Source organism: Aspergillus luchuensis, chromosome 1 (assembly GCF_016861625.1).
Source record: "Aspergillus luchuensis IFO 4308 DNA, chromosome 1, nearly complete sequence".
NCBI lineage: Eukaryota > Fungi > Ascomycota > Eurotiomycetes > Eurotiales > Aspergillaceae > Aspergillus > Aspergillus luchuensis.
Window position 1 is genome coordinate 3343894 of NC_054849.1, and position 24983 is coordinate 3368876.

General features: G+C 51.4%; 10 protein-coding genes across 10 annotated transcripts; 6 read left to right on the forward strand and 4 right to left on the reverse strand.

Annotated features, from left to right (window-relative positions):
- Positions 1–436: 436 nt before the first annotated feature.
- On the reverse strand, positions 437–2162 carry ESA1 (NuA4 histone acetyltransferase complex catalytic subunit ESA1; the record flags this gene model as incomplete). Its single annotated transcript, XM_041682666.1, has 5 exons — positions 437–595; positions 666–1822; positions 1880–1914; positions 1969–2033; positions 2151–2162. The coding sequence occupies 5 exons, from the start codon at positions 2160–2162 to the stop codon at positions 437–439; spliced, it is 1428 nt and encodes a 475-aa protein (XP_041537889.1).
- A 785-nt stretch (positions 2163–2947) lies between these two features.
- On the reverse strand, positions 2948–5508 carry cef1 (putative cell division control protein (Cdc5); the record flags this gene model as incomplete). Its single annotated transcript, XM_041682678.1, has 4 exons — positions 2948–4922; positions 4981–5321; positions 5394–5427; positions 5483–5508. The coding sequence occupies 4 exons, from the start codon at positions 5506–5508 to the stop codon at positions 2948–2950; spliced, it is 2376 nt and encodes a 791-aa protein (XP_041537890.1).
- Positions 5509–5877: 369 nt separating this feature from the next.
- AKAW2_11171S (ribosome biogenesis protein NOP53) lies at positions 5878–7288 on the forward strand (the record flags this gene model as incomplete). The annotated part of the gene is made up of 3 exons (XM_041682689.1): positions 5878–6011; positions 6079–7017; positions 7072–7288. 3 exons carry the CDS (start codon positions 5878–5880, stop codon positions 7286–7288), a joined length of 1290 nt encoding a protein of 429 aa, XP_041537891.1.
- A 387-nt stretch (positions 7289–7675) lies between these two features.
- On the forward strand, positions 7676–8675 carry rex4 (putative 3'-5' exonuclease; the record flags this gene model as incomplete). Its single annotated transcript, XM_041682700.1, has 2 exons — positions 7676–8001; positions 8069–8675. The coding sequence occupies 2 exons, from the start codon at positions 7676–7678 to the stop codon at positions 8673–8675; spliced, it is 933 nt and encodes a 310-aa protein (XP_041537892.1).
- A 380-nt stretch (positions 8676–9055) lies between these two features.
- On the forward strand, positions 9056–9692 carry AKAW2_11173S (ribonuclease H2 subunit C; the record flags this gene model as incomplete). Its single annotated transcript, XM_041682711.1, has 4 exons — positions 9056–9200; positions 9257–9334; positions 9391–9602; positions 9651–9692. 4 exons carry the CDS (start codon positions 9056–9058, stop codon positions 9690–9692), a joined length of 477 nt encoding a protein of 158 aa, XP_041537893.1.
- Positions 9693–10226: 534 nt separating this feature from the next.
- AKAW2_11174S (putative mRNA decapping hydrolase) lies at positions 10227–11376 on the forward strand (the record flags this gene model as incomplete). The annotated part of the gene is made up of 3 exons (XM_041682722.1): positions 10227–10302; positions 10403–11065; positions 11132–11376. 3 exons carry the CDS (start codon positions 10227–10229, stop codon positions 11374–11376), a joined length of 984 nt encoding a protein of 327 aa, XP_041537894.1.
- Positions 11377–11712: 336 nt separating this feature from the next.
- Positions 11713–12536, forward strand: AKAW2_11176S (ubiquitin carboxyl-terminal hydrolase; the record flags this gene model as incomplete). Its single annotated transcript, XM_041682733.1, has 2 exons — positions 11713–11764; positions 11830–12536. 2 exons carry the CDS (start codon positions 11713–11715, stop codon positions 12534–12536), a joined length of 759 nt encoding a protein of 252 aa, XP_041537895.1.
- A 93-nt stretch (positions 12537–12629) lies between these two features.
- Positions 12630–14102, reverse strand: AKAW2_11175A (MT-A70 family; the record flags this gene model as incomplete). The annotated part of the gene is made up of 1 exon (XM_041682744.1): positions 12630–14102. The coding sequence occupies one exon, from the start codon at positions 14100–14102 to the stop codon at positions 12630–12632; it is 1473 nt and encodes a 490-aa protein (XP_041537896.1).
- A 780-nt stretch (positions 14103–14882) lies between these two features.
- Positions 14883–18565, reverse strand: AKAW2_11177A (putative RNA binding protein Jsn1; the record flags this gene model as incomplete). Its single annotated transcript, XM_041682755.1, has 2 exons — positions 14883–18252; positions 18327–18565. The coding sequence occupies 2 exons, from the start codon at positions 18563–18565 to the stop codon at positions 14883–14885; spliced, it is 3609 nt and encodes a 1202-aa protein (XP_041537897.1).
- A 3299-nt stretch (positions 18566–21864) lies between these two features.
- Positions 21865–24322, forward strand: AKAW2_11178S (putative signal transducer; the record flags this gene model as incomplete). The annotated part of the gene is made up of 2 exons (XM_041682766.1): positions 21865–23797; positions 23865–24322. The coding sequence occupies 2 exons, from the start codon at positions 21865–21867 to the stop codon at positions 24320–24322; spliced, it is 2391 nt and encodes a 796-aa protein (XP_041537898.1).
- Between the last annotated feature and the right edge of the window lie 661 nt (positions 24323–24983).

Below are 24983 nucleotides of genomic sequence, written 5' to 3' on the forward strand. Positions count from 1 at the left end.
GTCAACTGCGAAATCAGCTGGAAAGGTATAATGTTCGCCATTCACAATGTTTGCCGGTACTTGTACAGCATTACGCCATCTTGAATACTACTACCATCTGATGGATACTAGATATTCATATCAAAATAGTAGTACTAACCGACTGATGAAGATGAATTCCACAACACCACTGAACCCTGCTAACGCTAAATATAACCATCCATCCCATGCTAAGCCACAAAACTCCCCCTGCAAGGCACTAAGTAATAGTAATCTAATTTACAAAACATCCATACACCCCAGGAAATAAAAGAAAGAAACAAGACCTCCAAAATCAGCAACAAGCATACATAATAGACACATACAGTAGACCACCGACTCCATATATTAGGGTATCAATCAACCTCCCCGGCTTCCCCGCTCCCGTGCAATAGCTTTTTGCATCATGTAGGTAACCCTACCAATTCCAGGTACGGGATGAAGCAGTGAAGACGGGCGGTTTCCATTGCAGCCGGGCGGGATCGATCTTGCGAACGCCCTTGATTTTCTCCTTCTCCAGGCGCTTCTTGTGCTCTTCGACGACTTGGTCGGTTAGGACTATGACCCAGTTTCCTTTCTATATTGTAATGGAATGGTTAGTGGCTGCATCTTTCGGGGTAAGTAACTGGTAGTGGGAGGGAACATACATGGTAACGGAGCATATTGAACACAACCAAAGTCTCGTGGACGTCTTTCTCCGTCATGGAAGTCAGCATTGAGAGGTCGTGCTCGCTGACGGATTCCCGGCCGGTTTCTAAGAGTAGTTCCACGAGGGTTTCTCGCCAGTATTGTCGGTAACTGAGGAGACCGAGATCACTGAGAGGCTTCTCGGGCGATCCGAGCTTTCCTTCGCGCTTGCCGAGCTCGTAACTGAAGGAGATGAGGAGACGGCCGTACCCGCGGCGTTGGTATTGAGGGAGGGTTAAGATACAGGCCAGGTTGTAGCCTTCCGCGGAGTCTTTTTCCTTGGAGAAGTAGCCGACGAGATGGCAGCCTGTTTCGTCTCGACTGCACATGCAGTAGAAGAGGAAGGGGTCGACGTCATAGTACAGTGTTTTGTGGTCGAGGAAGAGTTTGCTCAGTAGACAGAGGTTGCGACACCAGGTCCGTTGGCGGCGGCCGTCGACTTCGAAGAATGAAATGTAGTCATCCCGGTAGATTTCGTTTCCGGGCGGGTGCACGAGGGTGCATTTGGAACGGTGACGCTCGAAGGCGCGCTTGTTGTCGAAATATCCCAGGCAGAACTCGTCAATGTATACGACGTCTGCGTCGGAGAATGATGCCGGGTATGGCGAGAAGTACCAGGGCTCGATATCATATTTGCCCATTTGGAGACGGGTCAAGTTTCGCACGCGGTGAATCTCTGTTGGGTTCTGGGTCATACTACCGCTAGTACGTAGGCGTTCGATTTCTTCTTCGCGCGACATCAGACCTAGTGCTTTCGCTTCTTCTTTTTCATCCTTAGAGAAGCCGACTTCGATCATGTCGACATCGTCCGAGTCAGGCTTGGGGGTTCCATCTGCGGAGACAGCCTCTGAACCTCCGATGGAGAGGTTGACGGGGGTCTCGTCGCGGTTCTCTTTGCCGCCCGCTTTGGACGGACGCTGGGCTTTGCCAACATTGGTGTTCTTTCCCGTCAGAAGATCAGGCGTTGCTGATACATCCCGGCTTTCGGCTCTAGCACGCTTCTGGGCGTTCTTACTAGGTGCCTTGTTGCCGGGGCCGGTCTTCTTCTTCTCCGGTTTCTCTGGCTGAGGCCATTCGACCTCATGCGACAGGTCTATTCTTCCGGAATCAATCCATTCTAGATGCAAAGTGAGTATGAGCAGCATGGTAGATCAATTACTAAAGCCCGACTTACCATCGAGACGCTTGTTGAAGTCGACATAGTGGACGCTTGAGGTGGTCAGTACCAAAATCAGAACGCTTCAAGAGGGACACGAAACATACTAGAAAGAAGGACCATCTTTCCGCTGCTTTATCGAAAGAATTTCTGCTTTTCGTAGTTCTCCATCCTACACAGACAGACCAGTCAGTGATCATTCCGATATAGGCAATCGACCTCAGTATAGAGATTGGTATCATGTGACTTCCACGGCCGCACCGCAAAAGATCACGACGAACAAACTGACCTTCTGCACCATGGCCTTGACACCGATCCTATCGCCTTGATTAGTCCATGCGACCGAGGAAACCAGGGCCGTAAAGCCCAAGACTTATTTCAAAGAAATATTTCATCGACTTACCGGATGGTATTGAGGGTGGCGAACCCCTTCTCGACGGGGTCCGGGGTCCCGGTGGCCTCGTCCCTGCCGCCCATATTGAAGAAGGGGTGATTCTCAATGTATCTATAAAGGTTTTTTAGATAAAATCGCTATGTGGAGCGGATTGCGCGATGGAAACGCGAAAGGGGATCGTAGGAGGTGATGGAGGATTCTCCGTTGCGATGCACCGGAAGAGACCGCCTTAGATTTTTGCCATCCGCTTTTGGTCATCCATCCATCCCCAGCTGCGCCGGTTACTTGGATGGATCCGTCGGGTTTGTGCCTGCTACAGTGGTAATAGTCTATATCACCCCTATACGCTATGGCATTGCTTGCGAGGTGAGGTGTCTGAATTGTATCGGCTAAAATACTAGTATAAAGTATTATGGATTTTGTTTTATTTGGTTCTTGCCATTGAAGAGGAAATGCATACTACTACTATATAGCTTCAGTATATTTATCCGCTAGATAGTACAACCATGTGAGTGCGATCGCAATACTAGCATCAATTCTTAGTACTAGCAATGCCGAAGCACACACCAGTGAGCCAGCAGTGCACGTCAGTCAGTAGTACTAGTCTCTAGTAGTTGATAGGAAAGTATAATTACATTTCAAGCTGCAGAAATGCAGATTCAAATTCAAGCTAGGTATCTGTTTTAGACCACTCAATGCCACCCATTAACCATCCCCCCTGTTCCTGCTACGAGCTCATCAAGCTCGTCTTTCCGGGTCCTATACAGGTCTTGAGCTTCCCGCTCTCTGCGCATCACGAATGCCACATCGTCTCTCAATTTCTCAAGTCTCCGTGAGAGAGCGGATTGCTCCGAGATCTGCAGAGTACGGAAGGCATCCAGCTCATCCGTCGTCTTCTCTAGGGCTGTGTGGGCTTCCACTATCTTAGTCCGAAGCATCTTCGCCCGGTTCTGATAGCCTCCGTAATGTAAAGCGAGCTTCTTCTCCAGCTTGTTGCCCCGTTCTGCCGTGGCCAGCAGAGAATTTTGTACATTGTCAAACGCTGCAATCATTCGCTGTTCTTGCCGGTACACATCCTCCTCTTCATCGTCAGCGTAGTTGGAAAGCCCTGGTAGCGCGCTGGAATGCTTTGTAGTCCACTGCTTGTCGAAGTTTTCCTGCCACTCCTGCTGTTTTTCGGATGTGGCGGCTTCCGCTGCAATAGCCGCACGGGCTTGCTCCATGAAGCTGTCATCTAATTGCTCCAGCTTGCGAGCTTTGCCCTCCACTTTAGCACCGGGGGTGGGGAATTTGCGGGCGTCGTGCGCAATGAGAAGAGCCGCTTCCTTTGCGACAAGACTGGAGATGGGATCCGTGATGTGAGACACCCGTTCCATCATCGCATCGATATCAAGTACACTCGGCCGAGGTAAGGATCGCTGGTACACCTGTGACTGGCGCTTGAACTCGGCCGCTGCGGCGCGCTCTCGAGCCTCTTTTTCCCTTCTATCGCGCTCAGCGGAATCCTCTTCCACGTACTCGGCAGCAGCCGTTGGTTCCGTAGATTCGGAAGGAAGCTCTTCCAGCTCCCATTCCGTTTCCCTGGGCTTTGGCAGGGCTGCCAGCTTGCTGCGGATGCTTTGACGCATAAAATTCTCGTGCATCTTAATATCCCTGGGGGTACTTCCAATCAGCTGCCCACCTTCTGCCTGGTTCAGAGCGAAGTGATCCCGAGGGGTCCGCAAGGGAGTGGCACCAGGCCCAACACCACCTCTCATAGGGGTTGCACCGACGCCATTGGCTTGCCTAAACGGTGTTGCCATCGGGTTGGGCGTAACAATCTGCTGGCGACGCGGAGCAATTCCATCAAATCCAGTGGAAGACCCTCCCTCATGCAGGGGAGTGTTCTCGCCTCCTAATAACGATGATTGGGTCTCGGTCAAAGCTCTGATGTTGCGGATTTCGTTCGCGATGTGATCTTCCTCTGGCGGCGCGCGAGGTGTTCTAATGGGAGTTCCACCGACAATGCCAGTATAGTTTCCGACTAGACCACGAGCCCCTTCTTCATCTCCTGCCATTTTACTGGCTCTGTCACCTGCCATACCCATCTTGATGATGTCTTCCATTTCACCTTCGCTGACCTGAGGGGCCGGGAGGACAAGGGATCTTCGCTTGCTGCTTTGCTCCGCCTCGCGGATCTTCTGCATCTGGCCGGCACGAGCAGCAGCGGCGAACGCCGCGGAGTTGCCACCCTTGTCATTCTTCCTCTTCTTCCGCTCCGCTTCGTCATCCTGATCTCCCTTCCGCTTGTTGGCGAGCTGCTGTTTGCGAGGATCGAACATCTCACGTTGCCTCTCATTGCGGGCTTCTTCGTCCATGGTATCGTAGAATCCGGGGGCTGCTGGCTTTTCGAATGGAATGTCGGCGTTATAATCCATTTCACCCTGCTTGCGGGTAACGACCTTGATGTTAATGCCAGCATTTTTGAGTTCACGTCGTTTCTGGAGGACTGCAAGTCGTCGCGATTCTTCCAATTGTCGTTCTCTGGCCTTCCGCTTCGCCTTCTTTCCTTGTGTGTTCGCCAAACGAGCGCGAGCTTCACTCAGCATTTCCTTCTCATCTTCATCGAGGTCAATGGTATCAGGACGAGCGGGCTTAGATTCCGGATCGGGGTCCAATTCGCCGGGTCTATGTACTGTCAGCATATGAAAGAAGCTAGCAAATCGTGTAATATCAAGAGTCATACCGTAGCCGTCGCACATCGTCAGCACTGGGAGCAGCTGACTCTGCGCCGGGTCCTTCCAAAGCAAGTTCATCGTTCTCTCGCGCTTCCGCTTCATCCAGCAATTTCTGATAGCGTTCCAAGCACTGTGTTGCTGTCCGTCCCACGATAGGTGCGATTGTACGCCACTGTGTTGGCATCAACTTGGCCAAATGCAACAGCTTCTCATCCTCCTCCCTCGACCACTCGACCTTGCGGATGCCGGGATCCAGCCATTCCACCCATCGCGCCTTGCACTGCTTTGGTGTCTTTCGTGCTAGTAAGGAAGAAACACGCGCCCACTGGTTGAGACCATACTTCGAGACCTATTATATGTAGCGTTAGTATCGCCAATCGCAGACCAGTCGGCTTTTGGACAGGAGTTAGCTGTAGCATACCGCCGCGCGAAGCACCTCATCCTCGATGTTCGTCCTAGCTACAGTTAGTGAAATGCAACAAAAAGCATGTATAATAGCTATGCACTTACCAGACACCTCCTTTGACGACAGGCATGGCTGGGCAGTTCTGCAGCCGCTGACAGCGACAAATTGATAAAAAACAAAAAGTAGTATAATACAGCGACGAAGCGCAATCAGAGACGAAATATATTAACGATTTGGACTGCTTGGTCCAGGCTGACCAGAGTCGATAAGGAACCGACGCGGGTGAAAAGCAAGGTCAAGTCCTGAAGCGGCGTTCGTCACTGGCCCGCGATAGGCGCGCAGAACCTTAGCGCGACAACCGCACTAGCGTCGCCCCGCGCATTCTTAGGTAAGCGGGTCCAGAATTTTGGTTGGAATATTCAAAAATTAGTACTCCGAAAAAAGATCAAATATTTACAAGAGTACTGCACACCGATTAAATTCCGGTGGGGTCTCCGAGATGTCTGAAGCCGTCAGTGCACCGAAGCAGTATAAGCAGCCTTCTCGCAAAGGCAAGAAGGCCTGGCGCAAAAATGTCGATATCGATGAGGTTCAGGAAGGCCTTCGGGTTCTGAAGGAAGAAGAGATCAAAGGGTAAGGATTGATGTTACTTCTTGCCAATCTCGGTCACAACAAGCTAATTCTGGTCGCTTTCTCCTAGTGGTCTTCTTTCTGAGAAGCCGTCCGATGAGCTGTTCGTTATCGACACCAAGGGATCATCAGAAATCCGTGAAGCGTACAAGAAGAAGCACAAGCCTTTGAAGTCGGAAGAAATCTTGGCGCAACGCTCCGCTATCCCAGGTCTCGACACACGCAAGCGCACAAACTCCAAGGTTACCGACGGTGTTATTGAGCCGAAAAACAAGCGTCAAAAGAGCGACTGGGTTACGAGGAAAGACTGGTTGCGTTTGAAGCAGGTGGCTAAGGAAGGGAACCCGGTCAACAAGCCCGCTGAAAATGACCTATACGACCCTTGGGGAGATGCAGAGGATCCCACGCCCTTGGACGATCCTCAGTTCGACTTCCTAGAGAAACCGAAGCCCAAGGTAGAGCCGGTCACCTTGAAGCAGGCTCCGATCTCACTCGCCGCAAATGGCAAGCCGGTTCCTGCGGTCCGCAAGCCTACTGCCGGAATCAGTTACAACCCGACGTTCGAGGACTGGGATCGGCTGCTACAGGAGCAGGGAGAGAAGGCCGTCGAAGCTGAGAAGAAGCGTCTGGAGGAAGAGCGTAAAGAAGAAGAAAGGCAGCGCTTAATCGCCGAAGCCCAAGACGATGATGGTATGGTGAAGTCCGATGATGAGAGTGCGTGGGAAGGATTTGAAAGCGAATATGAGAAGCCGGACTGGCTGAATAAGAAGCGTCCGGAGCGGAAGACAAAGGCACAGAGGAACAAGATAAAGAGACGCAAGGAAGCAGAGAGGCAGGCCAGGTGGGAAGAGCAGATGAAGAAGAAGGAAGAGCAGGCCGCAAAGGCTAAGGAGGCCGCCGAACTTGTGGAGGCACAGCAGCTTGCTCGTGCCGAGGAATCTGAGGACAGCTCTTCGGAAGAGGGTGATGATACCGTTTTGCGTCGGAAACCGCTTGGTGGAAAGCTATAGTAAGTGATTTACTCGTCTGTGTTTGCTTTGAACCCTGCTAATCCAATCAATAGCGCTCCTGAGAAGCCTCTGGAGGTTGTGTTGCCAGACGAGTTGCAGGATTCTCTGCGTCTGCTCAAGCCCGAGGGCAACTTGCTGGACGACCGATTCCGCACTTTGGTTGTCCAAGGAAAGCTGGAGTCTCGCAAGCCGGTGACGCAGGCAAAGAAGGCAAAGAGAGACGTGACAGTGAAGTGGTCTCACAAGGACTTCAAGGTTCCGGGTCTGTAAATATTTACTCTTTTGGCGTTTGCTTGTGTCGGTTCTTTCAAGATAGATTCCACGTAATATGGCTAGTGCTGGACATAGAAAAGTTTGTATGAGCCTCAACTAAATCCATGAACTTCACGACTATAGCCAGATATCATTGCTTCTCGTAGTTCTATATATATACACTGTAAAATAGTCCGTAGAATATACTGTGCATGTTGACCAGCAATATCTACTTCGCAGCGTTCGAGACTTGCAGGTGGGCCCGTCCGAAAATTTAGCGCGGACCGTTAAGGTTGCTTTTGGAAAGTTGCCGGGCCAGTCTCCGCAACGCCCATCTTTTTTCTCCGGCCCCTCTTGGATTCTCAGATCCCTTCACCATGCAATAGTTGGAGGCTCATCACTGGAATGGACTTGAAAAACCTCTCCAGCAATTGGAAGAAACTCCAGGGGACGCTGAAAAAGGAAAGCGTCTCCACCACCAAACGGAAACCCTCAGATCGCGAGACGGAGAATGGTGTGGTGGTAAAGAAGCGGAAAAGAGAAACCGTCGACGGACAACAAAAACCTGAGCGCAAATCGGTCTCGGCCAAGAGAAAAAGAATGTCCACAAGCGGTACTGATGGCGGCGAGAACGGCGCTGAGCAGCCTACAAAGAAGTCGACGTCTCGGAGGAATTCTACGGTCACTGTTGCGGAATCAAAGCCGAAGATTAATGAAGGCCGTTCACCTACGTGAGTACACATTTGTTTCCGATTTTGCGAACGTTCTGACTCTGAATAACTACTAACTTGATATCAGCGCGGAGCTAGGAAAATATGTTGCGATGGATTGCGAAATGGTGGGCGTTGGCCCCAATCCCGATCACGATTCCGCTCTCGCGCGAGTTAGTATCGTCAACTTCAACGGTGAACAAATATACGACTCCTACGTGAGACCCAAAGAGATGGTTACGGACTGGCGGACGCATGTCAGCGGTATCCTTCCGAAGCATATGGTGGAGGCGCGAACACTCGAACAAGTGCAGAAAGACGTTATCAATATCCTCGACGGGCGAATACTCGTGGGACATGCGGTCAGTAATGACTTGGACGCTCTTCTTCTCAGCCACCCCAAGCGCGACATCAGAGACACGAGCAAACATGCCCCATACAGAAAGATTGCGGGCGGTGGCTCCCCTAGGTTGAAGATGTTGGCTTCGGAGTTCCTTGGGTTGGAAATCCAGGATGGCGCGCATTCCAGTGTGGAGGATGCTAGGGCTACGATGCTCCTGTACCGGCGGGACAAGGATACTTTTGAGCGGGAACATCTTAAGAAGTGGCCTGTGCGAGTAGTGGTCGAAAAGAAAGACCAAGACGATGATCAGAAGAAGAAGAAAAAGAAGAAGAAGAAGACCCGCAAGAGGTGATTTGGATGCAATGGCTGGTTCTGTTCGATATACCCCAAGTTCATGAAGTTGAAGGTTATCCATAGAGAAGATTAGTAAATAGAATATAGACAAGCATTATACCAAACTACTGAACCTGTAGAAATGTGTCTCCTAACACTGGTCTATCAACTAAGGACATGCCGCAATCAATGGCCCCCGCCGGTTGGTACTAAAGCGGACCGCGGAATGGACCGCTCTTTTCGCGAACTACGCGTCGCGTTTGCTCAATTCATCCTTGCCGACATCATTCCGAACATCTATAGCACAATTGTCTATTCAACAGAACGAACTACGCAGGTCTTCGAATTTTACATTGCTCAGACTGCATCACACACGAATTCCGCTTGACACACTTCAAGATGTTCGCCATCCAACCCGCCCAGAACTCTTCCAACGAGACATCAACCGATAAATTCACTCCGAACATTCTGCCCTGTCGCATCCACCACGATGGCCCCGTTGATACGCTAGGTCGCTACTGGAAGCCTACCACTGATGAGAAAGGTATAGACGGACTGCTTTGCGCCCGGCAATTCTCAACAAATGCTCATAGATCACAGATCAGAACCTGCAGACAGCCTACTTCCGCGGCCGCAAGCTAAGGGGTCGCCGAGTCGCAATCCCTGAAGGCTACGAGGGTGAGATCTACTTCAGGACATCAAATTTTGACAGTCCATTAATCTTATTGATTTAGGTGTCATTGCAACCCCCACAGACCGTACGATGCCTGCTACCCGTACGAGCGCCGACGTCGAGGTCGAGGAAGTCACACCAGAAGAGCCCGTGAAGATCCTTGAGAAGCAAGGCACCTTTGACGAATATGTGGTTTGGGGACATGAGTTTGTGCCTGCGGCAGATGAGACTTTCGTTAAGGGAGTGGAGGAGTGGATTAAGCTGGCTGAAGTGGTAGGTCGATTTTCTCAAATGAGTTGTCCTCCGGCTAATGCAGGGTAGATGCATACCACTCCTGACAGTCAAAAGCAATCGTCTACTTGAGGGAAGGCTTACGATGAACAATCTCATTCAAAACGAGGGCTACATACTCGTAGCAGCGGGCTGGATGAGTTCCTTAACCAAACCTGTCAACACATGCGCAAAGTCCCCTATTCGATGCGTCCCTATCGCCATACACGAAGTTACACCACCTATCTACTGCAATAAGCCATATACGGAAAAGGACTATGCTAGAGCCGGGACACTAGCGGCAGGCCATAGGTGGAAGGGACGTCCAAGCTCCGAGTCGCTTTATGCAGACTGCGATCTCGCCGGAAGGCTACGATTCAAGGACAGGAAATGGAGCAGCAGGCTAGCTGCGCATGACCAGAGATACCCAACGGAAGAAGTTCTGTAACCACAACCATTTAGATAGCTGCTAGAGCCAAGCCAATACCACGATCAATCCGATAGAGAATCCATATAGATAAGCCTGACCGCCCTCAAGATTCTGCCGTCAGAACAAATATCTGGGGTAGGGTCAACGCTCTACAACAACTTCTATAGACACCCCTGATCTTCAACAGGCCCCTCACAATGTCCACTAACGATGCGAAGGTCTCGCCGGAGGCGCTCATCTCGAAATTCGAAGTGAGCAGACTTCTCAAACAAGGCAAGCAACCCTACCACCAGCCAGCCAGCCCCTCCATCACCCCTCCCTGCACATCCAGACAAGACCATTCCAAGCAACATAACTAACCCAACCCCCAAAGACCAAAGTGGCCGCCGCATCGCTATCCTGGGTACCATCGACAACCAGCAAGGCATCCTAATCGCTGAACGCGCCGCCTTTGCAACCGAAACTCCTGAAGCCCTCCAGGCCTTCCACGCCGCCATCACCGACGTCAACAACCTTGGCGACAACGACATCTACCGTTGGTACCTAGCCTCTTCGCACTCCGCACCAGGAAGCCAACAACCCCCGGACCTCAAGATCAACCTTATCTGGCCCTGCACGGAGTCACACATCAAGAAATACTCGGAGCAGGTTGTGCGCATGGTCACCGAGACACCGGAGATCTACCGGGACTCTATCCGTCCGTATATGAGCGCGAAGCGTGAGGAAGGACGACTGAACTGGGTATTTAATATTCTTGAGGGCCGCACGGAGCAAGAGGATGTGATTCTTCGGGAGAAGGGACCTGATGGAACTGAGGAGGGAGGGTTCTTGGTGTTGCCGGATTTGAATTGGGATCGGAAGACGATGGGGTCGTTGCATTTGTTGGCACTAGTCATGAGGAGGGATATCTGGTCCTTGAGGGATCTGAAGAAGAAGCATATTCCTTGGCTGAAGTATCTGAGGGAGAGGCTGTTGGAGGAGACGGTTAGGGTGTATCCCCAGTTGGAGACGGATCAGTTGAAGCTTTATGTGCATTGTAAGTTTCCTTTCTTGTGCTTTGGCTTTTGTGGTATCTGATTACTGATGTGGATGTGCTGTATAGATCAGCCGACGTACTATCATTTCCATGTACATGTCGTCAATGTCATGCTCGAGGCGGGTGCAACTCAGGCGACAGGAAAGGCGTTCGGGCTGGAGAACATCATCTCCCAACTAGAGACACTGGATGGAGACGAAGAGGCTGGAATGGCGGATGTCAGCTTGACTTATTTCCTGGGTGAAGCTAGTGAACTTTGGTCGAATGTATTTGGGCCTTTGAAGCGGGGCGAGAAGCCGCTGCCGAATTGATAGAGTATACTAGACTCTAGAAAGTGATGAGTTACGATGCTACAACAATTACTCTTTTTGTAAACTCCATTAAACCAAGCATATATTTAAGTAGCGCTGTAAGCAAGCACATACTTCCATTGTTGACGTAGATCTAATCTATAAACTACTTACTATATCGGAGCGGAACTAACTTTCCCTCGATCGACCCCGCAACACCAACGACGTCAACGCCTCACGGCGCCGCCATCCATCGCAAACTTTCCTACACTTCTCCTTCACCCCTCACACACAGTCAACATTTCCTCTTCTCAACAACAAACCTCACCACTACATCCAATCCACCACACCCTCAAGATGACCGACACAGCAGACGCCCCTCAAACTAACAAGGCCTTCGTGCCCCTCGGTATTACCCCCCTTCAAACACCACCACACCACACCCACCCACCCCAGCTAACCCAATATACCCAGAAAACAACCCCGAAGTAATGACCCACCTCGTCCGCCAACTCGGCCTCTCCCCAACCCTAGGCTTCACAGACGTCTGGTCAATCGACAGCCCAGACCTCCTCGCCTTCATCCCCCGCCCGTCTTACGCCCTCCTCCTCGTCTTCCCCGTCTCAGCAGCCTACGAAGCAACCCGACGTACCGAAGACGCGCCCCTCCCCGAATACACCGGCTCCGGGGCCAACGAACCCGTGATGTGGTTCAAGCAAACGATCCGCAACGCGTGCGGACTCATCGGGCTCCTGCACGCCGTATCGAACGGCACGCCGCGGAAGCACATCACCCCCGGCTCGGACCTAGATAACCTGCTGAAGGAAGCAGAGGGACTGGGGCCGATCCAGCGCGCGGATCTGCTGTATGAGAGTAAGGCCCTGGAGAGTGCGCATGCGGATGCGGCGAAACTGGGAGATACGGATGCGCCGGCGGCGGAGGACTCGGTGGATTTGCATTTCGTGGCGTTTGTGAAGGGGGAGGATGGCACGCTTTGGGAGTTGGATGGGCGGAGGAAGGGACCGCTGGTTAGGGGGGTGCTTGGGGAGGAGGAGGATGCGTTGAGTGAGAGGGCGTTGCAGTTGGGGGTTAGGAGGTTTTTGGAGGTGGAGAAGGGGAGTGGGAGTGGAGAGGGGGATTTGAGGTTTAGTCTGGTTAGTTTGGGGGAGGTTTTTGATTAAGTTGTGTAAAGTTGATGTGGTTGTTGTATACCCAGTTACCATATGGTAGATGATATTGGGGATGGTTGTTGTATGAGTATATCAAGCTCACATTCACATGTCATTATCTTCTCTATCAACCCACCATTCCTCAGAATTGAACTTCAAAACATCATCCCCACAAGCCCACCACCCAGCGGTCAGATTCCGTGCAAAGACCTCCAAAGCAGCATACGGCACACAACCCCCTGTATCACCAGAGCTAAAGAACATCCTCTCAAACAATTCCTTCAAATTCGGCTTCCGAGAATGCACATCCGGAACAGCAGCAATAACCCTCCTCACAATACCCCCATTACCCCCATCCCCACAAGAACTGGGCACCTTTCCTATAACAAGAACCTCATACGGCTTCCTCCACAACCCACCCACCTCCACAATCGGCCTCCCATCCATCGTGACCTTGCACCAAACCCACTCCTCACAGACCTCAAGCCCAGCACCCCGAATAGCCTCATAGGCTGTTTTCCGCGCCTTCGCGGAATTAGTGATCCAGATGGCTGCAACAGGGCCCTTGTTGTGTTCATGTAACTGAGCGCCGTCTCCTCTATCAGAGACATCGTACTGTAGATACCCCCGTAAGATACCACATATACGTTCCGTGAGCAAATTCCATCCTTTATAGAACTGCGTTTGGTAATGCCCACTGCGCCGCACGGAGCGGTTCGTCCACGGTGGGTCGAGGAGGATTAGATCGAATTTCTGGTCGTGTGGTAGGCCGGGGAGTAATGGCTGTGATGATGACTTGTGGATAGGTTCGGAGATGGGGATGGTGCAGCGGAGGAAGTGAGATGATGGGGGGATGTGAAATGAATGGTAGTTGTAGTTTGTGCTATCATTATTTGATGCTTCTGTAGTTGATGTTGATTGACAGCGTATCTTCACTGTAGCTGGCTCGATGGAGGTGTTTTTCACCAGGTTGTTGGAAAGCTCTGAGATGGATGCGAAGGTGTTTTCTCCAGGTGCTAGGATCAATGGAGGATCGTTGCGAGTAGGAGATCTATTAGTGTGGATAGAGCCAGACTCTGGATTTAGACATGAACATGAACATGTGGTAGTAGTGTTGCGTTGCCGTTTCCTCTTCTTCCCCAGTAATTGGATCTGTTCACCCTGAGCTGGATCTTCCGGACTGTCTGGTGCATCGTGATCTATGAGACTGCGAGGCAGGCACCACTCAAATTTATTTTCAAGTGCTCCTTTGAGCTCCGCCAGCTTCTCAACCACCAGCGGCTCGATGATCTCGCAGTGATATTGCCTCTCGGCAAGCGGGATTCTCTCTAGAACCCTTGCCCGCGCGGCCTCGGTCTTGGGCTCTGTTAAGGTTGGATAAGGTTCCCTCAGGGGGTCGGAAGATAAAAGAGTTCTTTCTCCATGGTAGGATCCCAGCGTAGAAGAGGCTAGATGGGGTCGTGATGGCGGAGGCGTCTGTCCTGGAAGCGTTTGTGCCTGCGCGATGGAGCTGGGAATATCCATCACAAAGGCGGTGGCACTGGGGTTTTCATAAAGTATTGGAGACTTGATGGCCATGATCAGACCGGGTCAGACCGAGGGATTGCTTTGAAATGAGGTGTGTTCTGACTTAGGGTGGCATTGTGACGGTTCGAAGGTTGGGAGAGGGAAAATGAAATTGATGGAAGGTGAGTTTTAGTGTTTGTGGTATTGGACTGTATGCTAAGGACACTGGCGGCTTTCTATCGATAGCTACAACAATCATTGCAATATACCCATGGCTTAAAACATTGATTACCCCTGTAACTAGTCTCTCGCTGTAAGCTTGTAATGTGTGATTCCAGCCACAACCAGTGGAGCACAGCTCAGTGGCTAAGACAGCCGGACTCATCATCATGCAAACGCAGGCCATCGGTTGCATCCGCTTGGCTAGACCATCCACTCCTTGAGTAACCGAATAATAAGAATAAACAATACCATCTGTTCTCATATCCAACAGAATAATAGCAAAGAAAAACATATAACCAAGCCCACAAGGGGCAGAAATCACTTAAATGCTTATTGACATGACAAAGGCAACACCACTATGCTCTCAAATGGACAAAAATTCACAACACTTTTTTCTCATCTCGTTCCTCCTTCCTCCGTTTCCAAGACGATCCAGCGTCGGTCTAGGTGTGACAAGGGTCATTTCGTTATAGCCATACTACTCTCTGTATCCCGGAAATCGAAAAAAGGGTAAGGGCAAAACTTTATACATCAGGTTGAAGTCAATGGCGAATTAAAGAGTTATAAAAAAGCCTCAATGCTGGAGATCAATCCGCATTAGCGTCGGTCGCCCAGGCAAGCCGTAGGCTCTCACATATGCTGGGGATGACTCACACGGCCACGTCGTCCACCCGCAGACTGTGTCTGAGCTGGCTGCGCTTGGGAATAGAACTGAGTAGGATACTGATACATCTGAGCGGAGTTCGTAACAGGGCTGAATTGCTGGGGGGCAAAAGTCGGTTGGTTCATCATAGGGTTGGAGTTCATCTGGCCAGGACCGCCAGCCAAGGGCACTCCCGGGGTCTGCAGAGCCCGAAGACTGTCAGCCGAAGGTGCTCCAGCCGGGTATCCAAAGCTGGAATTTCCGAGGCTTGGGTATAGTCCCGAGGGAGAGAGGCCCCGGGACTGTGCAGCCAGGTAGGCCTGATACTGCAGTTGTTGCTGGGTCAGAGGCGCCAAGGGCTCCTGGCCGAAGCCGGTACCATTAACGCCAACTCCACCAACCCCGTTAAGAGGACTGAGACCACCAGCAGAACCAATGCTGTTCATTCCATTGATACTGTATGGGTCAAAAGGAGCGGGGTTGGGCTGCTGCTCGGATGCAACGGGCCTGGTCGCATCCAGACCTGGGCCTAGCATGGTAGGAAACTGCGCACCATATTGACGCTCCATGGACTGCTGGGAGCCGTAGTTTGACGCCGCCTGCCGGGAGGTTGGGCGATGCTGTTGCTTGTCCGAGTTGGAAACATGATCACGTCCATGGTGATTGTCGCGAGCACCTCCCCGAGATGACAAGCCAACTTCGTCCATCAAGCGCTTGTAGCCTTGACTGGGAGTTGCCTTCAGCTTAGTGAGGACCTTGGAGACGTTCTTCACCACCTCGGCGCGCATAGACTCATCAAAGAATGGTGTGGTAAGAACCTTGAAGATCAGTGTCGCGCCCGATGTCTGGTCGCTCAAGATCTTCTCCAATACCTCGTCGCCCGGGCTGAAAAAGAGAGCCTTCAACACTATCTCACGGGCATCTGGCTCGTTGCGCTGGTTGATCACCTTCAAGACGGTCAGGTAGGCGACCTTGTGGGTGCACAGGTGCACGAGATGAGGGACCAGGCGCGGTGCAAGCACGGTGCGACGGCGGGGGAAAGTGCAGGTATCCAAGAACCATGTCAGCAACAGAGCCCCGTTGGCATTCGTCGCAAGCTGTACGCTGTGGAGAGCAATGGCTGAGGCAAGCATGCGTTGCTGGTCCTTCGAGGCGTGGTGGCTTTCAAGGCATGCTCGCATGGCCCGAGCACCGAAGCGGCCCTGGGCGATCTCCCACATCCGACTGAGCATCGTCTCGAAGATGAAATCATTGAATGGGGCGCCAAAACGCAGGCAGCACTGGAGAACATAGTTGCCGTACTGGTCAAGGAATAACGGAACGGTGTATGGCCTCAGAGCATCAACAATCATCTGCATCTGGTTCGGAGTCTTGGCCACATCAATGATCTTCTGTGCGGCCCAGGTTCCGTTCTTGTGGACACCAATTTCAGCAAGGTGAGGAGCAATGGGTCCGAGCATCTGCTCCTTGGTGGATTCCGAGCAAAACTCGAAGAGCTTCTGGACGACAGTGTTTCCGAGATAATCCGAGGCGAGCTCTGCGATTTCCGGCAGCATCGCAACGGCGGTTTCCTCAATCTCCTGGACTGAGCAAGCTCCATTATCGATCCTCTTGCGGATATCACGGAGTCGCGGTGCGTCGAACATCCTAGTTTGGCTGGGCTCGGCGATCGGGGGAATCTCATCTTCAAATGCATCAAAGGCAATTGCGCGATGGATGCTAGCGCTGATATTGTGAGCATCGTCTTCCGTGGCCCCGAACTCGGTGACGATTTGTGCCATTTCCGGCTGCAGCTCGGGAAGAGAAGGTATATGCGGAATGCTGGTGCCGCTCTCCGGTCTCACAATACCATCAGGTCCGTTCATGCTCGGATCAGGAGTCGGAGAAGACTGGGCTCCATTGACACCGGGCGTGCCAGAAGCAGAGGTGCCAGGTACTTTAGCATATCCGATCCGGACAGGGCCAGCGCCAGGGAAGATCTCCTTTCCGTTGAGAAGTGACTTGGCCTGAATGGCACTCTCAATGCGCTCATAGTTAACAAAGCCACAGTTCTTGTGGGTCAGAACGCGAGTAGACTCGATTTTGCCGTACAGGCTGAAGATCGCCTCCAAAGACGTGACTGTGGTGGAGACAGGAATACTGCCAATCCAGAGAGCACGAGTAGGGCCATCCTGATTGTTCTCGTCTGCCAAGTCTCCCGTTTGCCGCATTCCCACGTTAGGCGCACCACTTCCACCAAGATGCATGAGCTGAACAGCTTCCGACAGCTCATCATATTCTCCGCCTTCCGCGATGTTGAGGTCAGCAGCGCTAAAGCTGTTCTCGAGACGCGAAGGAGTAGCGAGGTAATTGCGGATTGACGAGCGCTGGGGAGGGGCCTCCAAGATTCCAGCCGTCCTGGCACGAGGTCGGCTGGCAGATGCGTGGTTGGCGAATGCCTGTACAGCAAGGTTGTGCTGATGAATCTGAGCCTGGGTTGCGGCCAACTGGGCTGCTGTTGCAGCCGCAGAAGGAGTAACGGTGCCAGAGGGAAGTTGCGAGTAGCGGCTCTCATACTCCAGGTCCTCGTCATCAGCGTACTTCTCTTTCGCGTTCACCGAATACGATCGGATACGGCTGTTATTCTTCATCATGGCCAGTTCCGCCAGCAAAGGGGGCAAAGAGGACTGCTGTTGCTGCTGCTGCTGTTGCTGTTGCTGCTGCTGTTGAAGGAGCATATTAACATCAGGCCGCACAAGCGTAGCTCGTGCCTGTTGCGGTGTCTCCGCCAAGCCCAAGTAGTCTAGCGTTTTCACATCGGTATCTGCAAGCCCGTCCCTTGAGAATGACGACTGGCTGGGAGAGGCAGGTCCTTCAGAAGAGCGAATGCTTGTCAGTGTTGTCGCGCGCTCACGTCCGGTTGCCCAGCTAGTAGAGAACAAGGACGGTCCAAATGGGCCAGAAGAACCCAAAAAGTTTGCTCTCTGGGGCATAGAGCCTGCTCGGAGACGCGAAAGGGACCCCGCGCTGCTCCCACCAGGGGCAGTTGCGGTCTTTGCGCCTGTGTCGATACCGGAAACGCCGGATGGGCGGAAAGGGCTAGTTGACGGCGTAGGGCGGGAGGTTTGAGGCATATATGGTTGTTGAAGATTCACCTCATTCAATGCACCGACGGGCGAAAATCTGGAAGGAACAGTCCCAGCTCTTGCTCTCCGGCCAGGGCTATTGATGGAGCCGCTGGATGTAGGCACCAGATCTGGAAATCCTTCTTGGCTTGGAGACTCCGGGATGTTCTCACGAAGAGGGGTGGAATGACCGCTAGTCGGCGGGCCCCAGATACTGGGCGAAACGCCTTCCTCTGCCTGGATCTCTCGCGCTCTAATGTGGGAAAAATGACAGGCATTAGTCTGCAAGAAACGAAATAAGCGCATCGAGATAACTAGGGTGCTTACCGTTTAGAGTACAAGCGAGCCCCAAGTTCATGAGAAGGGGATCCAGCCCCTAGCCTCGCGCCGCCAATTGCGCCTGCGGCTCCATTCAGACCATTCGATGGGCCGAACGGCGACTTGATGGCAGCAGATCCAGAGAGATCACTGGGAGAGCTACGCCCTGTGCTAGTTCCCGACATTGGTTGAGTGGTCGGAATATAATTGAGGTTCATATGACCATCCGGTCGTGAAACAGGGAGCATTATGAATTATTTCCCTCCACCTCTAACGAAGGCGGACACCGGACACCTTGTGTATGAATACAAGTAATGATATGCAGTTGTCGAATCGGTAAAGATGCTGCTCAATCGGAGGATTGTCTCGCGAGGGTCATGTGTCAGTTCAGTGTGTTGAGAACCAAACGTCGAAGATTGAGAGCCGATGCCAATGGGGAGCACCGGAGCAATCAAGGCTGAAACGATTGATCAATGAACGTAAAGTTCGACGCTCGAGGAAGCCAGCGTTCTGTGCGTCCAGCCGGTGTGTGGATGTGCTCGTGGCGGGGTTGACGGAGGACTGGGTCCGAAAGAATACGTAAGCTTGAACGAGCACGGATGCTCAGGAAACAGGAGAGACAGCGAGATCGATGAAGTGGTTGTCAATAGTTGTCCGTTAAGCGTAAGGCCCAGTCAGCTTTGTCACCCTGGGTAGTAAAGATAATCTTTGGACTAGTGGCCAGATTCGATTGCCACGATCCACCGCAATGATTAGGTCCCGAGTGTTCAAAAATATCGCTAACCCGCAAGGACCCGCTCGAAATGACCGCAAGGACACGAGGAGATTGAATGGGAAAAATGTCGAGCGAGGGGGTGGGAAGAGCGAAAGAAAGGAACGCGGAGGTCGTGATGTACGGGGGTGGTGGTGGTGGGTGGAAGGGAAGCCGAAAAGGGTCGCTGGACTCTTTTAGGGTGGCTGGAATAAATTGCGCGGCTTCGGGCAGAAGCCAGAAAAAGATACAAGAATGGAAAAGACCGACGATGGGACGATACTAAAAGGGATACTGAATTGAAGGATTACTCAAAAGAGAAGAGATTGGGGGGGAAAAAGGGAAGGGGAGGTAAATGGGAGAGTAAGACAGGAAAGGGGTGCATGAAAGGAGGAAGCGTAAGAAGGAAGAATAGATGGCGGTGGATGTTTGGTGAAGAAGGAAGAGAGTAGAGCTGCTGCACCGGCGCGGAGGGAAAAGGTAAAAGGTGGAAAAGAGACTTCGAGTAGAGAGAAGGAGGAAGGCGGTTAGTTTACTCAGTTGGGGAGCTCAGGTTTGCCGGATCCCGGGGGGGCATGTCATATCCACTCGTCTGGTTGGCCGGTCGGGTTCACCCATTCCCTACTTATTTTTTTTATTACTCGAGAAGTGTGCCTGTAAAGTGCATGAAATTAAAAAATAGAGAAATTGTCTTAATTTTCTGACTCTGATGGTCTTTTCTTGATTCTTACATTGGTGAAGGATCCTTCCCTGTTCATCCTTCATCCCCATCTTCATCCCTTGGTGTGCTCGTGCCCACTGCCCAGCTGGCGATCAACCATTATTTCCTGCTGCTTTTGCTCGAACCCCCGGGGGAAAATAGAGAGGGTCAGGCCTGTTCGTTCGGTTCATCGATCGATCCCCCTCCTAATTCCGATTTTCGAGAAGCTCCTAAATAGCGCATTTTCCACCCTCAGCCTTCCACAATTCCATGATCGGCTCTCTTCGCAATAGTCTCTTGTCAGCGATAATTGATAATTGTCGGTATACTTCCATAGTGCTTACTACATCGTTCAATATTTTGTCTTATAGATCACGTAGATGTACATATTGCTCAGTAATAATATTATCTTATGGTCTTGCTCTCACCGAATACTGAGTAGAGTTCCCACCTAATTTCGCTCACTAAAGGGTGTACAATTCTAAAAGCGGAAAGAGATCAGGCCCGGGTGGAGTCGATGCTTCTGGATAGCATCAACAGTTAAATGACCGACAGCCTTACAAGACTACTTTCTTGGTTTTGGAATGTTCAATAATTCAGTTTCACTCCTGGGGGTCACTGTAAATGACAGTTTATTCGGGACTAAGGTCACAGTGCAGAGCGATAAAGTAGACTACAATTTGAAACCAAGGTGAATCCATATACATTATTGCAGCACTTCTGTCTACACCCAATCCGGATCAAACCTTCACGCATACGGCAATGAAAGGCGTACCAATGGCCTTTTCGACATCCTTGTCGAAGCTGAAACGGGGGAGGGATGCGACTCAGTTCTGGGTGATTGGCACTCTGAAACGTCCTAAGACCCCGCATTCCACCGTCCGTCATGTGTTTTGACATTGATCACCTCTTTTCTTTCCCCCCTCGATGGTGGCAATGAGTAAGTATGCCCGTCGGATGACCTGCCTTTTCATGATGTTAAATGGATCGGCGCATAGCTGGAAAAGCTGTTCGATTGAACACTCCACAGCCGGTTTCTTTCAATCCCATGAATTCTGCTGTCAGCTTTACTTATACTCGAACTTAACGGAGCCACATCTGTCATGATTACGGAATATATATCGGGTACTACGGAGTACGACAGTAGATACTAAACCTGGAGCAAATATGTCAAATCCCTCTCGTGGTTTCAATGAAAGCCATAACGCAAGGGATGAAGACATTCTGTTGTGAAGGGATGGATATTTCAAGTGGAATCTTTCAAGATGTGAAGTCATGGGCGGAACTCTTATGCAGGAACGCTGCCTGTAGTCTGTACGACGGAGTACTTCTTGAGTAAACCGTGCCACATCCCTTGAGGATCCGTCATGACATACAGCAAGCTAATCAATCATGGCGGTAAGACAGTTAGTTATGCGGGGGCCAGACCACTGGCTACTATGGATATGGTTTTCACATTTCTTATTTCAAGCCTATATTCCTGCAGCTACTGTTACTTACAGGAACTTGTGCAACGCGGTACCTGACCCAGAGTATTCTCGGGTCGGGTTGGATGCTTGCGGTCCCTGTCCGGAAGACTCGGGATGTCCCTCATGCTATATCGTATCAGGTAGTTTGGATTTCTAAGCCCATACAAAGTTTCCTGCTACGTGAATTGGAAGTATTCCGTGTCAATTATTGGGGTGACATCTGGGTTCTGAATCCCATTGATCTCATATACAAACCACGTGACCTCAAATACACACCTGAGGCATCAATTTATCACCCGCCACTGCCCTCCGCTGTATCTGCAATGATTTCCGGCACCGCCTTGCCAGAGCTCCGGTGCAACAATTAAGTCTCCAATAATTTGGGCTCAACTCCCTTTTCGCTCCCTTTTTGCTCTCCACACATTAGTGGTATTTGAAGATTAACTGTCTTACATTATTCTTTTAGAATGAAATAAATGAACAATTTTACCACAAAGTATCACGCTTGGCCGATCTCATACGCGCCCGACCGGACTCGCGTTTTATCGTGATTTTACGGTCGGCTTCCGATAAACGATTAATGTTCCTTACTTGCCGACTTTGAATCAACAACTGTCCCCACGAACAATGGCAGATGATCATGAAAGCCCCTCCTCAGTGGAGGAGGCGCCAGTCGAGTCCCTCATTCAGGGGCGTGCGAAGCGAAGCACAGCCGGCCTTCATATGTCAGCCCTCCTGGATGCCGCCGCAGACGATGACCTTGCGCTCTTGTTCGAGGAAGTGGAGGATGACAACGAGTTTGCGATGGATGTGGAGGAAGAAGGGGGCGAAGAGGATGATATGCGCTTCGAGTCTTCGTCCGATGATGAGGATGATCAAGGACCCGAGTCTCGAGCTGACGACATGGAGGGGGAGCAACAGATACAGAAGGAGGAGCGACAAGAAAAGAAGAAAAAGAGAGCTCGAGAAGACCTTCGATTCAAGATAGCCAGCAAGAAGGTCAAAATCGATCCTACTGCTGTGTCTGCAGTGCCCGCTCCTCGCCCCAAAAAGAAATCGGAACGTATTTCATGGATCCCTACGCCGGAGGAAGGGCCCACGCGATCATCCTCTCGTCGCCAGACTATGCAGAACAAGGAACTTACGCATGCACGCCTGAAGGACAGCGAAGAAAAGCGCATCCGTCTCATCGCCACCATGGAGGAAGCAGCTAAAAGGAAGGCCCAGTTCAAACCGAAGGAGATGACGCAAGCCGAGCGTCTTGCAGAAGCTGAAAGGGTGGAGAGGCATAACAGCAAGAGTCTAAATCGATGGGAGGAAATGGAAAAAAGGAAGGCTGAAGAGAGGCGTGCCAAAATTGAAGCCCTTCAGAACCGCCGCCTTGAAGGCCCGGTCATGTCGTACTGGAGTGGCATAGCAACCTGGGTTAATGGTCGCTTAACGCGCATTGGCAAAGTTGACGTTACGGCAAAACCTGAGAAGGAGGACACTACACGCAAGAAAAGCAAGAAGACGGACAAAGAAAACAAAAATGTGATAGAGCAAAAACCGACCGAGGACTCTACTGTTGCTGGTTCTGCCACGTCGCAAACAGCCCCTCCTCCCACCCAGACTGAGGGTTCTGCGCTACCACAAACACCCGGCGATGCAGAACCTGCAAAGCCGAACAAAGACCCTGAACAGCAGCAAACAAGCTCTGAGCCCACTCAGACCAATGGCGCAATACCCCAAGAGAAACCCGCTGATACACCAGTGGAGGCACCCACTGCTACGCCAAAGGAAGCACCCGCCGATACGCCAATGGAGGAACCCACCGATACACCAATGGAGGAACCCACCCCCTCTCATGTGAACACAGAGGCTCCTGCTGCTGATTCTACTCCGGCTGCTGCTGCTGATCCCGTGCAGCCTGCCACAAATGCAGTTAACGACGAGTCGGCTACAGAAGCAGCACCAGACTCTGGTTCATCAAAAATTGAAGATGAAAAGAAAGAGGAAGCCACCGAGACCAAGGCTCCAGATGCAGCCCCGGAGGAGAGCAAGTCTGATGATAAGCCAGATGTACAACAAAAAGACGACGCTGTACACGCAGCCGAAGCTCAACAGCCTACGTCGCAGGAGTCTGGCGAGAAGCCTACGTTAGACTCCGAAAAGCAGCCTGACCAAGATCCACCAACTGCGGCCGCAAAGCCCGATGATGCATCGAAGGAAACAGCTCCTGAACCAACCACAGCCGCTGAACCTGTGTCTGAACCTGCCACGGTGCAGCAGGAGCTATCCCCTACCACAGTACCAGATGCAAATGCCGCCCCTTCGCAGATTAACGCGCAGAAGGAGACGCCCAATCCAGCACAACCGGGCCAAGAGGCTCCGGAGGTGCATACAGACCAGCCAGCTGTTGCGAATGGGGAAACCCCACAACCGCAAGTTCCAGAGGTACCTCAGGTTGTCGAGCAAACAGGACGAACCCTTACGGTGTTGGAGAACTTTGATGACAAGACCGCCCAAAGCCGCGAGTTCAGTATCTACTTCAACGCCAAAAAACCTCCTAGGCTAACCAGTATGCAATGCACCTATTCCCCCACTGCATGCACGAACACATTGGACATGCTAACACCGCAAAACAGAAATTTCTTCATCCCTCTGCGTTATTACATCACTACCCTCGCGCTATCGGGATCCCGAAACCTCCCTGCCCTTCGCAAACTCACATGCTTACAACGAAATCCGACACACGGTGGCACAAAAGTACAGCTGGAGTCCCATGCTGGGATGCTACGTTGGACCTGTCGGAGTCGCTGCGCGAGGAGTACCAGCGCGGTTCCTCGGCGGTCCTGAAGCAAAAGAAGAAACTAAAGAGAGCGGAAAGGACGACAAAGCCGCTAGCAATGAGGTCACCACCACTAATAGTGACAAGACAGAAAAAGAGAAAGAGAACGAAGCAAAGACTTCCGCCGCGGAGGCACCTGCTCCATCTACATCCGGCCCTTCAGCTGCAGCCGCACCCGCGTCCGCATCAACACCCACACCCACACCCACACCCGTTGCGGCTACCGCGGGCGATCCGATGGATGTCGATAAATGATTTCCCTCTTCCATTCCAGGTCTGACCTGGAAAAAAGGAGTGGTTGCTATTATGTTGCACCGGCGTGTTCATGTTTCTATGCCCAAGATACCCACTATTACATCTACACCAACTCTAATCACACGGCTACAAACATATCATACGTAGTATCAAAGACGAACTGTAAAGTAATCAATATGCATACCGGGGGGCAAAGTCAGCTACTAGTAAATTAAACCAACTATCAATCTCATCCCCGAATTATGCACCATGCACACCATACCGGATCACACCCAAATCTCCAACAACAAACAAAAGGAAGCAGCGACCGCATTAGTAGTATTTACTGTAACTACTTAATAACCCCACGGATAAGTAAAATACCTCAAGGAACGCACCCAACCAACCACATCGTACAGTAGTACTACTATCCAAATTCCAAACCAGCCCGAAACGTCCGTGCCAAATGGCACGCGACATCCACGAGATACAGCAGATACTCAAAACAAAGTATTATTATTATTATTATTATTATCATTATCATTACATGCAAGACGCCCATTTGGCACGGAGGACATCATTCAACATGTCCTTCCCATCGCAGCTGAACTCCCTTGTCTGCGCTGCGCCCATGATGGTCATCTGCAAGTGGGAACTGTGGCGACTTTACGTTTTGGGTTCT